General features: G+C 40.7%; 1 protein-coding gene across 39 annotated transcripts in view; it reads right to left on the bottom strand.

Annotated features, from left to right (window-relative positions):
• The window catches only part of DTNA (dystrobrevin alpha), a 358,606-nt gene that overhangs the window by 46,312 nt on the left and 295,181 nt on the right, over positions 1–17,113 (bottom strand). For 21 of the 39 annotated variants that reach the window (XM_025201058.1, XM_025201066.1, XM_025201064.1 and 18 more), the window contains 3 exons: positions 8,149–8,239; positions 2,816–2,916; positions 1,262–1,375 (listed from right to left, as the gene is read on the bottom strand). In XM_025201058.1, coding sequence (XP_025056843.1) covers positions 1,262–1,375; positions 2,816–2,916; positions 8,149–8,239 — 306 coding nt within the window. Of the gene's footprint in view, positions 1–1,261; positions 1,376–2,815; positions 2,917–6,352; positions 6,574–8,148; positions 8,240–10,491; positions 10,517–17,113 lie in introns of those variants that run through there. The other 18 variants (XM_025201052.1, XM_025201057.1, XM_025201090.1 and 15 more) reach the window with 4 other exon arrangements.

Below are 17,113 nucleotides of genomic sequence, written 5' to 3'. Positions count from 1 at the left end.
AGGCCAGGGCTGACAGGAGTGCAGGGCCTGGGCCAGTACAAGCCGAGCCCACAGAGCTCCCCCACTCCTGCCCATGTCCCCTGCAGCAATCTGGCAGTGGCAACTCATCCCAGTGCCGGGTGCCCTGGAAAGAGTCCCCACTGGGCAAAGTGGGGCGCGGATGGGTGGGTGGCCCCACTGCTTACCCTGTGCCAGAGCCCTGCTGCCTTCTCACCATAAATCCCTGGGCAGGCAGGTACTGAACTCAGGTCCACCGGGCAGGGCACCTGGGGCTGTGCACAGGTGACTGGTGGCCAGCAGGTGCAGGCTGGCAGGAGCCATTGCAGTGGGGAAACAATAAGGCTGGAAGGAGCCGACGCCTTCTCTGGCAGAGCCCACATGGTGCCTTGCTGGGAGCAGCCTGGCCGGGGCGGGCAGGAGCGCAGGACCCAGGGTGTGGCTGCAGGAGTGTGGGGTCTGGGCTGGCAGGTGGTGTGAAATCAATTATCTTTATTTACATTAAATCCAATGGGGAAATGAGTTTCACTTAACACTGTTTTGCTTAGCGCTTGGTTTTTCTGGAACCAATTAAGAGTGCTAAGCGGGGGTTGCCTCTAGGAAACAAAGATAATTATTTACAAACCACATTATTTTAGGGCTAGAGAAGTTTAAAAATAAAGCTCTGTAAAGAAAGAGGATCTGTACAGCCTTCCCTGTGATTTTTTCTCACATATGAGTCAGTCTTCCAATATCTGAGCAATAAGTTATTTGGTAAAGGACATGCACACGTTCCATGCATGATAAGTTCTCTTTTGCCTTGTGTCCTGCAAAATAGCTCAATGTGATGAAAATTTAATTTGAAATTTTTAACTGGAGAGGAAGTATTTCTATTCATATCTGTTTCTGGGAGCTGGTTTTACATTGTTCTACCTTGATGCTTATTCTGGCTCTCATATTAGAAGATACTATCTGGCCCAAATGGGACTCAAGGAAAAGAGGCAAAGCCAATATTTTTTCTTGGTAAAAGTGTGTGTTCTAGTATAGCAGCATTTGCACACATGCTTGCTTTCACACCCAGGAATTACAAATGGAGCTATTCATATGTGAAATTTTAAGCATATACTTCATTGTTTGGGGGGTCAGGGCTTTTATGGACTCCAAATGAAATATGCATTTTGTTATGTACTGTTTTAAAAAGATGATGCCCAGGGTACCCTATTCTCAGGGCTCAGCTGTTTTCAGCTGTTCTCAAAGTTCCTCAGAGCATAAACACTGCACCTACCTCAGGAGTCGAAGCTCTGCAAGGAGAGTTGGGTTTTGTTGTGCCTTCTCTGGTGTGGGCTGAGACGCCTGCTCATGTTCAAGTCGCAGCCTCTGGATCTCCTGTAAAATTTCTCTTGAGGAGGAAGGCAAGTAAAAGACTAAAGGTCAATATATTTTCATCAACTCTTCCAACATCCAGTCAGCATGAGATAAAGAGTTCTGAACTGATTAGGATATTAGGGCTAGGCTTACAATCATATCAAACATCTCAGCTTTAGTGAAACTCTCATCACTGGGTCAGGTTCTGATGTTCTTTTCAAAATAGAAAAAAGGCACTACTGAGAGAGAGTATTTTTATAAGATCTTTACAAACCAGACCAAAAACTGAATTGCAGATGCTCTCTGTAGAAAGCAGGTATGAAGATCCGTGTTTAAATAAAGACATTTCACTCCTGGTTCCTCACACAGATGTTTGATGCGCCACATGAAATTAAGGGAAACTAGAACAATATCTGCTCTGTCTTCTACATGAATCAGGCACAAACCTTTTGACCTTTCTTTTAAATGCTTTTAATTTGACTATGGATCTGAGAGAGGGCAACTCTTCAGGGGAATGTAGCTTTAATAGGATTTACTATAATTGATTCAATGACATAAGAGTATTATTAAGAGAGGCTGAACAGCTTCACAGCAAAAGAATGAAGCAGTGTAACTTAGCGATAGTAGTGACTCTTTATTATACACTGGTGGACATCAAATACATAAAAAGCTGACTTGAGTAATTAAGACAACTTAACTGTGGAGGTAGTGGACTTCTGATAAAGGCACAGTGATAAAGGCACTCCAGTAATTTTATGGTAGGAAAGTATTTATTTTTGGTCAATCCTTATCTAACTAATGGAAAAACAGAACGGAGACAGATTACATGGCTTAGATGGTCATACATGGCTTAGATATTGTGACATCACATCTGACACTCAGGGCAAGACCTTCAGCTGGTAAAAACTGGTGCAGTTCCACTGGCACAATGAAGCTAGGATGAGTTATATTAGTGGGCATCTGGCCTCTTATTCTAGATGCCTGCCTCCCAACCTCAGTTATGTCTATTTAAAGACCTAATTTCTTGCTAATATTTTTTTTTATAATTGCTGCTTCTTTTATTTGTCAGTCATAGATTATGTTCTGGAGCTCTTCGATTTTCCACTCCAGAAAGAGAACAGGACACCCTCATATTATTAAAACTGACCAACTTGTACCCCTTTTTGTTGTATTGTTGCTGAGAATCTGAGAAGATTTTCTTTCTTTTTTTGAAATGAGAAGGGAGTTCTGTTTTTAACCCTTAAGGAGGGCATCTCCAATGGTAAAAGAAGGGAGGGCATCTCAAATGGTAAAAGAACCAACTGAAACACAGTATTTAGTAACTTACAGGCTGATTACAACGCTCTATGATTTTGTCAAAGGCATGATAACTTGTCTTTTCTCCATATTTTTAATATGTATCATGCAGAAGCTTGAAGAAATGTCAAAAACATGCAGCTATAAAAAAAACATTGAGTTCTTTCTGGATACTTACCTGTTCTTATTTTCAAGCTCTGCAATCAGCTGTCTTTGTTGCTTGTTTGCATCAATGGTGAAAGAGATATCTGATGCACCCCTTTGCTGACCTTGCTGTTGCTGTAAAGGAGATTGGGACTGGCTGCATTATTAAAAACAACGACACTTCATTTGTTTGCACCTAATGGTGTGGAGAGGAATTCACTTGTAGTGCTACAGGCTAAGTACAGACAGTCAAAAAAGCACAAGGCTGAATCAATTCAATCTTTGCAGGTCAGTTTAAGCTGTGTAGATTGAACTGATAAGCAAGTGAACAGACATTCACTTTTGATTCCAGAAATGCAGCCACATGCCTGTGCCTGAAGTGGCCCAGGCCAGAAGTCAGGGGTGCACTGGAGCACGCTTCCCTGCTCAGCTGGAGGCCAGCTTGGGCCACGGCTAGCCCAGCCACCCTGTGACGGGTCGGGGAGGGGAGGCAGGTTTTTCAGGAGAGGTGCCAAGCATCTTGAGATGCTGGGGGACTGAGTTAACTTGCATCTGGAGGGGATCTGGGACAGAAGTTCAATAAATTGATTTAACCTAAATCAGTTAAGTCTGATAGTACATCCATCCAGGTCTATCTTAAACTGGTTTCAACCATTTTGAAAGTAGTTTATGTGCACTGAACTTCTCTTGTGTTACAGAGTTGAACTGGTGTCCAATCACTTATACCGGTTGATGTGTAGTTTCTGTCCCTAGCCACAAAGTTATAGCATTTTGAGGGCATACAGGCATTCCAATCCCTGGGCTGGAGAGCTATACTCACCTCAAAGGTGATCTCTCCAGCCAGGAGATGGATAGGGGGCTTTTCCTTGAGTTGCCCTGCCTCTAGGAGTTCAATCGCTGACAGCCTGCCTTTTCCCTTTCAATAAGCAGTTGTTGAAAAGCAGAATAGCCACCCCACCCTACCTCTGTTGTGGTAGCAGGCATGAGAGAAACTGCTTTCCTCACCTTCGCCATCCCCCATAGTGCCAGACAACTGTGCAGCTACAGCAGGCATGACAGAGCTACCCTTGAGGGATTTGCCACCACCACTTTAAGAGCCATAGAAAGAGCCAGGCCTCTAGAAGGGGCAGCAGCAGATCACAGCAGGGCTCCCTGATAGCTTGCAGCTAAGCTAGTCAGAGTACTGGCCAGTCTCCTCCTCTTCCTCCTTCTTGGAGTGGGGGGAGGGAGGGCAGAAGACTGTATGATGCGGAGGGTCTTAGGGACCTCTATAGCACTAAATGTAACTGTACAAGTGTTACTTGAAAGTGGTACAAAACTAAGAAATTCTTCTCCAAAAGACGTACAATTTTGTAGTACTTGCATCATCTCTGTAGTGCTACTGTGGGTGCTCATAGACATGCAGTTCCTGCTGTAACTCATGGCACTCCACAGGAAGTGCCATGAGTTACAGCAACCCCTCCCCCCCGCCCTCCCCCAGCCCAGCTCCCCCTGCCTCTTCCCACCCCCAGCTCTGGTGCTATCTTCAAGATGAGAGTGGGGAAGGGAAAGGAGGGTGTTTATTTTGGGGTTTGCCCATCCTGTGCTGGGGGTGGGGGAAGCCCCCCCTAGTGTATAATGAGGGTTAATTTGTTATGTAATTGGGCACTTTTAAAGCACTCTGCTGCCAGACACTTCTGTCAGGGCATGGCTGCAGAGAGCTTTAATCAGCACCTTAATTTCTCCCCCACACCTCTGGAGGTATTCCCAAACAAGCCTTTAGTCACTAGAGGGCTTAAAAAGCAGTCTGCAACTTCCTCCAAGTCTGAGTCCAGTTCCTTCAGCCCACAGTCCTGGCTGACCGAGCCAGTGAGAACTCCAGCTCCACTGTGCACTCCTCTGTGTGGGGCTAACCAGGTTTCACGTGCACACTGCTCTCTCTTCCCCTTCTTCCAACCTCAGGCTTCCTTTTCCTTTTCCCCCTGCCCCCCAGCCCCTGGGGATATCTGGGAATTGCAGTCCAAATTAACAGATATCATAGGTCTGCAAACTTCCCCATGGTTCCACCTGCTGTTATAGAAATTACATTCACATTATATTACAAACTGCTTAAATGGCTGTATGCTCCCTTTTTGTAGCACTGCAATGGCCTACTTAGTGCTACAAATGTAACACCTGTCCATGGGGTCAGCATGCAATCAACAATTGTTTAGTGACATCTGTTTACACCAAATTCGACTTGTCTACATTAAAGAAAAGTATCCATATTATAGTACAAGTCACTAATGTTGCAACAGCAGTGCAAGTGCTAGTGTGGGTTAGCAGTTGCATGCTAGCAGTGCAAGTGCTAGGTTGCTAGGCTTGTAGGATTACTATACTTGCCTCCTCTGAGGAGGCTTCCAAGAAACAGTGGTAGAAGTGTCTAACCCCATCTATCACAGTAAATGATAACCCCTTAGTTTAGCACTGGTGCAGCTGTAGCATTGTTCGCAGTTGCTGTAATATGGCTCCTAATTTTTAAACAGTAGACAAGGCAATTGAGACTTGAGACAAAAGAAACTATTTCCAACATATACCCCAGCGCTTCTTCAAAGACATGGAAAAGTATTTACTTTCCACTGATCCAAACAAGATCTCTTCCCTTGAAAACAGAACAGGAACTCCCATTTGAAAGCCTCATTTGTCATCCAGTTTTAATTCAGGCTACAGATCAGTATAAACCCATTTGACCAAATCTCCCTCTCATGCACTCTAATAATGCTTGCAAAAGAGTTATTCCAGGGTGTTTTAAGGTACAACAGAACTTTTTCTCAATGAAAATTTAGGGATTTAAAACAATTTTCTACAGAGCGAATTGTCACTTATTAAGCTTTGTTGTCCTATCCTTTGTAGTGTTCACTAGCAACAACCTAAGGTTACAGCATTTATTAAAATGAAACATTTAAATATACATATACATGACATTGCATTGCATGAATTAATATAGCATTTTATATTATTCTAATATAATAAAAGCCTTAGCTTGTCTGTCTGTCTGTCTGTAATGCTTTATGAGCATGCTTTATTGGTTGTCTTGGCAGCCAATCACAGTGCTTACTGAAACAACCAATCAGAGTGCTCTGCACAGACAGACACATATGGTGGAATGCCACCATGACAGCAGGGACTGAGGGGCTGAAGCAGGGGGGCTGAGGCCAGCACCGTGGAGGCAGCGGCGGTGTGGGGTGCTGGTGGCGCAGTGCTGGCCTTGCCCCCTCCGCTCCGGCCTCACCGCTGCATCGACAGGGTGGCCACATCCTCCCAGAGGACAGACAAGAGTGGAGGATGGGAGGATGCAGGGGGTGGAAGGGAAAGCCCACGGGGCTGGAGGCAGAGCGGTGGCACCACAGGGCGCTGGGTGGCAGCGCTCTGTTCTCACCTACTCCCCTCCCCCCATCACTCATGATGGGCAATTTGCTAGTGTTAATATATTGTCTTCAGTAACAAAATAATCAATACAAATGTTTTAACTTCATGATTTAAGGACTGGAACTTAAAAAAATGACCATCTGAGTTACTGCCTTCAGCCACTGCAACTGGGAATGTTTCTTACTTTAAACAGGATCTGAAGTGTCACTTCAGTGTCCAGCTTTGCAAGAAGACGAGTGTTTTCTTCACAGAGCACAGTACCCCACAGAACTGAGTGCTCCAATAATGGGAAGACTTTTTCCTGGTGCTAAGCTCTGTTCCATGCAGGGAAAAACATTTCTAATCTTCTTTGTTTTTAAAACTTCATTTTCTGGTACCTATACAGTTTATCACTAATATTTTATCCTCCAAGGAAAAAAAACACATAAAAAGGGGAGATTTAACACACACTGATAGACTGTAAAACTGAGATAAAAGTTACTGGGGCCTTTGGTTTGGAAAAGCCTTGCTATTCCTCGTCTGTTTGAGAAGCAGAATGAGCAGCACAGGCTGGTTATCTTCCAGCTGGCTACTATGGTGAAGATCAGAATTTATGACTGATATATTTGTTTTTTTTACGAAAATCTGTTCAGAGGAGCGATCTAATTTTTCTTTTGAAGGACATATTTAAAAGACAGAACAATATAGATGGGGAGGGGAAATAATATCCATCCAAAACTTATCTATTTTTTATTATTTAATTACTCTGTCTCTGTAAGGATTTCCAAGTACTCTGGTGCTACAAAGACCATAAAAAATAGATACAGATAAAGTTATAGTTTTCAGGAAGAGTCCTCCATCTGGAGACCTCATTAACAGACCATTCTGGTCATATAAAGAGTTACCCTCCTTCAGTGACAAGACGAATCAGCTGCAAGTGAGAGGTTGCCTTAAATTTGATTGGATCTGCACTCAAGTGATTGATTTTCAGGGAACTCACAGTGAGATCATCAGTTCATGTGCATCCTTTCCTTCCTTTCTCTTTACATGTTGTAAAATCTTAAGTGATAGATGGCTTACTACCACAGGCCAGGTTAATCCTCACTGTGGCTCCACTGACTTCACCTGGGATGAATGTGGCTCGTTGCTTTTACATGAACAACCTTGCTTGATTTTTCCCTTTCCATTGACCCCAGAGTGTAAATCTCAAGGTGGAAATATGCTTCCTGGCATTCTGCTCTAGGCTGCTTTCCATTTAACATTCATTTATACTTCCCTGTTCTTTCAAATATGCTGAGATGGAAATAAGTAACTAGGCTGGCCTTATTTATGCCATTTAAGCTTTTATACACTTCAATTAAGTTCCTGCTTCACTATCTCTGTTTCTGAAAACATAAGTTTTCCAGCCTGTCATTCCTTCCTTACCCTGGGATTCATAGAGTAGAATAATCATTGCTCTGAAATGAAAATGAGAGAGAGGCTAATGCAATAGGGTCATTATAGTCATCCTGTCCAAGATCTTTATTTAAAATGCATAGCACTTAGAGCCCTGGTGGCTGTGGTATTTGAACTAAAGACTAAAATGGATTCACTACAGCTTTTTCCCTCTGAGGTAAATCATTAACCTTTAACCAGCACAAACCCAGGCAATATTTTCCAATCTAGTCTGAGTGCAAAGGTCAAGTTCTCTTTCTGTTCTGCATTCAGAGATAGTGGAGTAATGGAGGGGTTGGGGGAAAGGGGCAATGGCTAACTTCTCAAATTGTTTAAATAGCATAAAGATAAAATACACAATTCTGTTTCTTTAAACTAGCACTAACTGCATGAAAGCATTATTGTCCTTTATAACACATTATCCTCCAATGAAAGTAGAAGGAAAATAATCTGTGAACCATCAGCATTGTTGATTATAATTTTTTTCTAATCTTGATAGACCCTCAGAAAAAGACAGGGAAAAAAACCAAACAAAAAAACGACGTTCCGTTAATTAAAACCACTTACTGATGAAGAGGTCTCTGCTGCCAGTCTTGCTGCATACCTGGCGATCAGCTTGTGCTCTTCATCAAGACGGCTCGAACTGTCAAGCATGCTGCTTTGAATCAGAGTGGAGAAAGAGGGGAGAGGCATTAATGCGCAATACAATCGCTTTGCCACAGCGTTCATTCATAAGCCCAAATTCATGTTCCAGAATTTAAAAGAAAAGTGCCCCAGACAAACAACCAACAGACAATCAACCAACCTCCCCACAATGTTTAGCTGGGAAAAAAAGGGGGGAGGAGTGGGACCAAGGGCTCCAATGACCATTTCACTGGAAGGATTCCTTTGAGGGGGAAGATAGGATTATCTCTTAGAAGGAACCTCCAACATTTGCTAACCTTTAAAGGGCTGAGGCATCCTAAGCCCAGAAGACCCAACTGACAGTATAAGATGATAACAGTAGATCCCTGCCTGGGCACTATGAAATCAAACCTGGGGTCACTCATCTACATGCAGTTTTACATATCAACTTGGTTGAATCATCTGGGAACATATAAGCGGGGCTCATCCTTAACTGTTAGTTTCCAGATACTTCAAGATAAATTTTCAGTACATCACAAGGAAATGTCTTTGCCTGACACCTGCCATTTATTATAAATGAGAGTTGACTGAAATCCTTCCATAACTTAAAAGAATATTAGCTCTTAACTTTTACTATCAGTTTACTAAAGTTCCAGATTCAGAATATTAATGAAGAGTTAGAAAAAAAGTGTAAGACCATGTAGATAACGTTCTACAATGACTTAAAAAAACCCTCCTCTGTTTTTGTTTCTTATTCTATGGCTATCAAAGGGAAACCCATTGTACAGGCTAGTCACTTGCCAAATGACATAATTTTAAATAGAAGCTAGTTTTAGTCAAATGAGCACAAAACAAAAGTAAAAATGGAAAATATATGATTTTTCTAAATCAGGAAAAAGAGCCAAGATGACTGAAAACAGTTAAAAGGAAGGAAAAATATAAATTATAACATCTTGATCCAATTTTCAGACCACAGAGTTATTATTTTAATTATATACAGGAAAAAGAAATACAGTCATAATAAAAAGGTGCAATATAAGAATGTTCTGCTATGGAATGTGTTAGAATTTGAAGATACTTCTACAGATATAATCGCAACAAAGCCTGAGTGGAAAACTGTTTTCTCATCCCATGAACATTTATGAGATTTCATTCTTTTTCCCTGTTCTGCTTCAGATCCAAAAATATAACCTTTTGAATATTTGAGGGCTGAGGAGAGAAGAGACTGATCTAACTCACTGGTCAGACTATTCACTTATTTGAGGGAGATCAGGATTAAAATCTCTGTTCTGCTTATTTCTGCTTGACTTGAACTCAGGTATCCCATATCCCAGATGAGTATCATGGTTATTGCCGTTTTCTAGATGTGTGTGCATATGTGTGGAAGGGGAACCCTCTCGTTTTGGCCAGAAATTCCATTCTGGCTCTGAACAACTTCTAGTCTAAAGTTTTGTTGAAACCAATACCATTTTGTGAAAAGTTTCATTTTTCATGAATTAGGATTTCCAAAGAAAAAAAACACTTTTTTGAAAAAATTCCTGATTAGCTCAAATCCCAAAATATTTCAGGGAAACGTGTCATGAATCTCTGATTGAAGTCTAATGCTTGCCAGGTTCCATTAGGTGTTAGAAGTTACACTTGGAGCTTGTGGTATGGTTTGAATTTATTGACCCTCAAGTTGGAGTTGGATTCCAAATTGAGCTTTATATGACTTGTTAAAGTAATTGTAAGAGCGAAAATGAAATTCTGGGTCATCTTAAATTGTCTTTTTCTCATTCTAAGAATGCCTGTGAAACCAAAGGAGTCTGGAAACACACCAAAGTGATGAAGAGGTAACCAGAGATGGATGTTGGGTGAACTGAGCCTTGTTAGGTGACTGTTCATAAGACTTAATCAAAACAGTATATAAGGACGTGCAATAATTTTATTTTACTATGCTGTATATAAAAGATATTTAATTGTACTATTTTCTTTATTTTACACTATTGACTACAGTGCACTCTTACTTACACCCATATGAAAGAATGTCAAGTTCAAAGTGGTAATCTAAGCTTCCATTTTATGATCATCTATCATTTTGATACATCCTAAACCCATAGCACTACTATATCAAGGGAAACAATCTTAGCCTTATGAAATTATGCAAACCAGGTAATAGGGATTAATTTAGTGATAATATACCGGTAATTATTTAAAATTATTTCTCCAGTCAGGCCAAATCATCATCTTGTGACAGACTGCTGTTGAAGTATCAGGTATTCCAGTGTAAACTGTCATTTGTACAGCAATTTAGGATTTATACTATAAAAACCTGAAAAATAACAGATGAGGCAGGTTGTCAGAACTGCAAAAACCTCGTGAGTGTTAATGGAAATTTTCATTCCATATTTACTGAATGAATTAAGTTACTTCAGCTTTTTGGTTCTAGCATTTCCCTTTAAGCATTTCAAATAGATGCATACAGCACAGCACATGTTGCAGCACTGGGTGAAGTTTGGTCTATTTAGCCAACAACTCATTTGCAGAAACTCTTTTGAAATTTAAGAGGTAAAATGGCCAAAGATTTATTTCATTCTGACATATGCCTACTACACAAAATCATTACCTACAGTCATGAGCAACATGGCCGAATAATTTTAACATGTCAAGATTTTAAGATGAAAAATTAAGATTTGTTTTAATTCATACTCTTGTCCTTTTCTTCATGAGTACACAAAGAAAGGTAGAGTGAGATACTACACATACACACAAATGATGTGAATGCATATAGAATTTTGCCTGAGTTAATGAGAGATTACTTAAAAATAAAAATATAATAATTTCAACATTTAAGTTCTAAATAACAACTGCCAAACGAACAACTGACAAATCCTCACATATTTAAAAACATTTAACGGTCATTCCACACTTGGTGTCTCCAGCATTGATTAATGACTTTGTAATAATTAACAGCCTGTGAATCTTTCAGCAATCTTATCATTGCAATATGAAGTACCCATATTATTGCTGGTACAGTGATACATAGTACATATACAGTGCTACATGAGGTTAAAAAACCCAAAATAGCTTTGTAAAAGGAGGTTGTATCCAACCAGTATCCTTTTTCTGTGAACTAAAGGATAGAATCACACATAAAGTCTGTCATACAGCATGTAACATTTGAGCTGGCTTTTCAAACCAGAGCTTTTCCCTCCTTTGCAAAAATAGATTAAAATATTATCAATGAATGATGATTTTCTCATATTTGTTTTAATTGTCTGAGGAAGATGACTTGACAAAAATGTGACATATAGCACCGCTGTCTTGTTCTTTAATTGTGTGCCTTGTTCCAAGAAGTGAGTTTTATGGAGAATTAGCTTAAAACTGTATTGTCCAGAGATAAGAAAACAACTAAAGTTACACAGTACACTTAGGCCATCCAAAATCTGTGGAATGTGAAGCAGTGTAAAGTCAGAACATGCTGTGAGCAGTCACAGATGAGCACAGCCGTGCAGTATGTGGTGCTGCAAACATCTGTGGTGCCACGTACCGCACATTCAGGTGTTCTCCATGCTGCAAGTGAGTTCTTCCTGTGCGGATGCTACCCTGCTTTTTGTTTCTATGTGTTTTTTTGACCCCTGGATATTCATGGGGGAAAAAAAAGCAGAGCCGCGCATGCAGGGGCAGCGTGTGCTGCTCAAAAGTGGAGCTGGGCCTCCCGGATCCATGCTGCAGCTTCTGGCCAGGCTCCATGTGGCAGAATCGTTGTTGCTGCAGCCCCGGGAATCCCCAGGACCCCAGGTAAGGCTGCTGGGGCCAGCCCAGTGCAGGCCTCAGCCGCCCTTATCCTACCTGAGGTAACTTGCTGCACACCAAAGTGTGCATGGCACGGGTATTCCCCGGGGATCCAAACATCCACACCATGTGTGGACGCGGCCATTAAGTGTTAACACTGCTGGCTGGGAGCGGTGCATCCTGTGATGCTGGAGGACTGTAAATTGCTCATTTTATCTCAGTGGAGGAAACTTAAGTTACCCTAACACAAGCTAGGTAGCATAGCCTAGAATTAACCCTTTGTTGAAGTAGCGTAACTTTGACATGGTCAGAGCGCACTTGGCATGAGTTAATGAGCTTTAACATACATACACATTTTAAATGCCCTTAGTATGGTCTGTGTGTAACATGTAACTTCACCTTTAGAGCTGGTTGTTCAAAGTTCCTCCTGCTGCTAACAGTTTACATTCCATGGCATCTTTCCTATTTTATCAGTTTTTACCAGCTTTTCATTTTTTGTGACAAGATTATTAGGCTTCATGAAACTATTTCCTGGTGTCACCTGCTATGAGCCACTCCAGTGTGAAAGAACTGCCTTCTCCTAATAAGGCCATTTTTATATTTTAACAAACCCGCTAGACCACACTGATATTTCTCTACTCCATGGCTTCTCACCCATAATTTCTGTTCCAGTTCTACCTAGGAAAGACAGTGAAACCAACTAATTGCCGATAATATGAAAGAATCTTATCTCTTTTGGTTCTGTTGTCTGTCTTCTCAGTAGAAGAATGTATGACCATGTTTATTTACTGTGATCCTTCATCTTCTGTTTTTTACCTTTGAGTTAGACCCTATCTTCTGCCATCAGATAACGGCTCAGATTAACATACATCTCATAAACCTTTTTTTCTGTTGAAGTGATTTCCATTAAGACTTGTAAAGGAGGTCAGCTCAGTTTAATGCCTTCAACCTAGGGATGATGTACTAGCATTTGCTGAATCATCAGAATCATGGAACTTCTTTGGTAGTTTTGAGCAGAACTCCACAATAACTTAAAGTTATATGAGTCTTAGGCCCTCTCTACACATTACAGGTATCACACAATTAAGTGGTTAATTACACAATTAGCTTAAAACCAGCTACACATGCAAATAGCTATCACATGATACAAAGCTCCAACCAGCTACAAAGTTAGACCTCAAAAATGTGCAATAACTTTATAGCTGGTTGCTATCAAGTTTTAACTTGCATGTCTGGCAGGGTCTCCCCTGTGGCTGGGAGCATCTCAGCTGTCAGGGTTCCCCACCACAGGGCTGCAAGCCCCAAGCCCTGGGCATCACAGCTGCCATGATCTCCAAGGCTTGTGGGGAGCACGAAACCCTAGGCCCATGTGGGGCTCTTGGTCCCAGTTGCACCTCATACATAGCCAGGACCCAGAGACCTTGAAGCTGATGGGAGTCTGGGTTCACACTGCACTTCACACTCAGCTGGGACCCGGAGTCCTGCAGCTGATGGGGCGCTGAGTCCTGGCTGTGCCTCATATGAGACACTGCCAGGACCGAGAGCCCTGTCATTCTGTGGGGTCTCTGGGTCCCAGCTGCACATGGCCCTCATGGCTGGGAGCTCCCTCAGCAAAGTGGACTCCTAGCCGTGGGACCCTGTTTCTTGCCAAAGCAGGGGGAGCCCAGGATCGGGCTCTCCCTATACTGACAATGAAGCATGATTGGATCTAATGAGTGATTCCCCCAATCATGCCTTTACCTTTACGTGTAAGAGGGGGCCATTAAAGAGGCAAAACAGTGGATTTATTATTGCTTGGAGTCTTTAAGATACCTTTCAAAAAGGAATATTTAATTTAGCTTCTGACAAAGGTTCTAAGTCTGTGTATACAGGAGGTCAGACTACAGTATCACAATGATCCTTTCCTTTAAGCTTTACAGTACATGAATCAGTTTGTCCTACAATAGTACTGGCCAGTAGGTCATCTGGTCTTCTCATTAAGCACTTGACGTTATGTCATTAAAGGTTAGAATAGCTTAAAATACTAAACTCCACAAATAGTCTTTCAGTAAAGATGTCAAACAAGTGGCCTTTATTACATTCATATTCTATAAAATTCAAGCTTTTGTTAAAAAAAACAAAACCAATCTAAACTAAAAGATTAGTTTCCAGTCCTAATGGCTATATAGATAAGCTCCTAAATGTAAAAGAAAAATGTCTATTTCAGGCCAAAGGAATTTTTAGGATTATTTCTATGGCCGTACATTCTAAGTTGCTAAGATTTTAAGATGCCTTAAACTGGAAATTGTTTTCTGAATTTGTGGTTTGCATTTTTCAAAATCATCATTATTTTATTATTTGAAAACGGTAATAGAAGCATACACACATGCTGTCTTAGAAAGTAATATAGAATATGTTTAACACACTGAAGTATGCAATGGCACAGAAATATGAATCAATGTGCAGCTATACACTACACCTAGGTTTCTCTAAGAGCCATTTTATTCTATCAAATAAAATGTTCTCCTACTTACTTCTTAATTTTTTGTCTAAATTAATTCCACAGTCAGGAAAGAACTGAACTGAAATGCATGGTATTAATATGGAAAATAAAGTGTCTAATTTAAAGGAACAAAACCCAGGAATTTACAGTAATAAGGCATTTTATAAAAAGCAAAGAGTTTTAATTACCTCTTAATAAAATATAAAAATAATAAAATATTTGTATGAAATACATTCTAACATTTTATATTTTTAATTATAGTGTGCATTCTAAAATTGCAGCAATCAAAACATATTGACAGTGGGCAATTTAAACTTGCTATTAACGACAAAGTTGTTGTTTATTTCCATAATCTCTTTGAGTCTTGGATACTGAAAAAACATAACACTACACTAGCTCATCAGAAGTAGATAGGGAAGCAGATTAAATGGGCGGCTTTGCTTTTGGTGTGCAATTTATAACAAACAAAAGGCAAAAAGAAAACATTAACAGTTAAAATATTTTTAAAATAATATTTATTTTCAATGCTTCTGAGGAGTATTTTGCAAAATATACATCAGTTTTAATTCCTCAATTTGTATAAATCAATTCCACTGACTTTGCTAGAAGGAGGATTTACATCCATTGAAGACTCATCCTATTTGTTTAATCTTAAAAGGAAGGGGCCAGGCATTTGTTACCATATATTTACAATACCTACACACAATAAGCTGCATTCTAGTTGAAAGTCCAACCTTACTCATTAATTTTGTTGCCGATATAGGTTCAGGTCACACTGGTGGTAAGACCTAAATATATACCTTGCCATTATTTGGGTAAAGTGGGTGAATCAAAAGTCCCGAACTCTGACTCTGCTTAGCAGCTTCTTGATAATAAGCTACACCTTGTTATCATGGACTGAGCACTCATTGGAGGATAAATATCGCAAGTGATGCATTCCTATAGAAACACAAGGCTTCCTAAGTTTGCTTTTCTTAACCTTATTCAAATGAAACTATTCCTTTCCCTTCTTTTCTTTACTTTGTAGCAGAGCAGAAAGCCACTGCAAGGCACGTTTAGATGTTTGGTGAAGACAATTATCTGCTGTAGCTAATTTCCTGTCAAAGTTGAGTTGTTAACTTATATAAATGATTGAGGCTCTTTTTAATCAAGGATGCCAGGCCTACAACCTTTAAATGTCAGTAATCAGATGCTGTGCACTACACTCTGCCTCAATTATTTGAGCAATCAAGGATTTTATCATTCATTACCTATCAACCCATCAGAAATATTAAATTAAGGGAATGTTATGGCTCATCATCTGTATCTTGTATTTGCTCTACATATGCAGACAACCTTAAATTTCAACCTAGGTTACATTTTACTAATACCAGGTACAACTGGGATGATGAAAGGACTAAAGAGCATTGTCATTGCTCTTGCTGGTGTTTTCCACTGAAGTGCAAATGCTTCATGCCCAAGCTTCACTATGGATGGAAAAATTATCTAATATACTTCTACCCAGGCCCTTAACAGCCTTCTTCTGCAGCTGCTAAAAAACATTTTCAATAAAAAAAAAATCCTGCTTTTTGAAATCCAGAGCCAGAAACAGAATTCCTTTAGGATTTTATCATTTGGGAAATTTGTTTTCATATCTTATAATTCTATACTACTGCATTTACTCAAATTTAAGACAACCCTGAATTTAAGATGGCCTCTCCATAATTAGATTGTCTACCTGAAAAATTTATAAATTTGTCACACTGTATTTACTAGAATACAGGATGATCCTGACTATAGGAGGACCCCCTGAATAATTAGGTTCTATATATGGAAAATTAATACATTTGTTAAAAATTTCCAGGTATAGAATCTAATTATTGGAGGTTTGCTTTGAATTTTCCCCCCTCCCACTGCTACAGCAGGGACACTAAATCTGGGGTGAGAGTCAAGTGGCCCCCCTTGTCCATTGTCCCCTTCCCCCCAAATTCGTCCCCTGCAGCCCCTTTCCCCACCCCCTACTGTCAGACTCTGCTCTCACTGAGCACATGGAAACAAGGAGCAAATTTGAAAACACTAACTTTGAAATAAACATATAGGCAAATTACTATAGGTACACAGACTTAGTTAATCTAGAATTGATGCATTTAAACTTTTTTGAAACTGCAAGTTTTAGCGCAGGTACTCCATAGCCACACCTTTCTTCCTTAGGTCCAGCCTGAAACTGTCTTGCGGTAGTTTATAACCGTTTGACCTTGTCATCCCTTGGGGTGCTCTGGTGAACAAATGTTCCCCCAGATACTGGTGGTCACCCCTGATAAACTTATAGTTGGCCATCAGATCACCCCTGAGCCTGCACTTTTCCAGGCTAAAGAGCCCCAGGGCTCTCAGCCTGTCATCGTAGGGTCTGCTTCCCTGACCTCTGATCATGCGCGTGGCTCTTCTCTGGACTCTCTCAAGCTTCTCCACATCCTTTTTGAACTGTGGAGCCCAAAACTGGACACAGTACTCCAGATGCGACCTCACTAAGGCCGAGTACAAGGGGAGAACGACATCCCGGGATTTGCTTGAGAAGCATCTATGGATGCAAGCCAGCGTTTTGGTCGCTTTACTAGCCGCCGCATCGCATTGCAGGCTCATGTTCATCTTGTGGTCAATGATGACCCCCAAGTC

The sequence above is a fragment of the Alligator sinensis genome, unplaced genomic scaffold, assembly GCF_000455745.1.
Source record: "Alligator sinensis unplaced genomic scaffold, ASM45574v1 scaffold615_1, whole genome shotgun sequence".
Classification (NCBI taxonomy): Eukaryota; Metazoa; Chordata; order Crocodylia; family Alligatoridae; genus Alligator; species Alligator sinensis.
The sequence above is the reverse complement of the archived record's forward strand: the minus strand, read 5'-3'. Positions and strand labels throughout refer to the sequence as shown.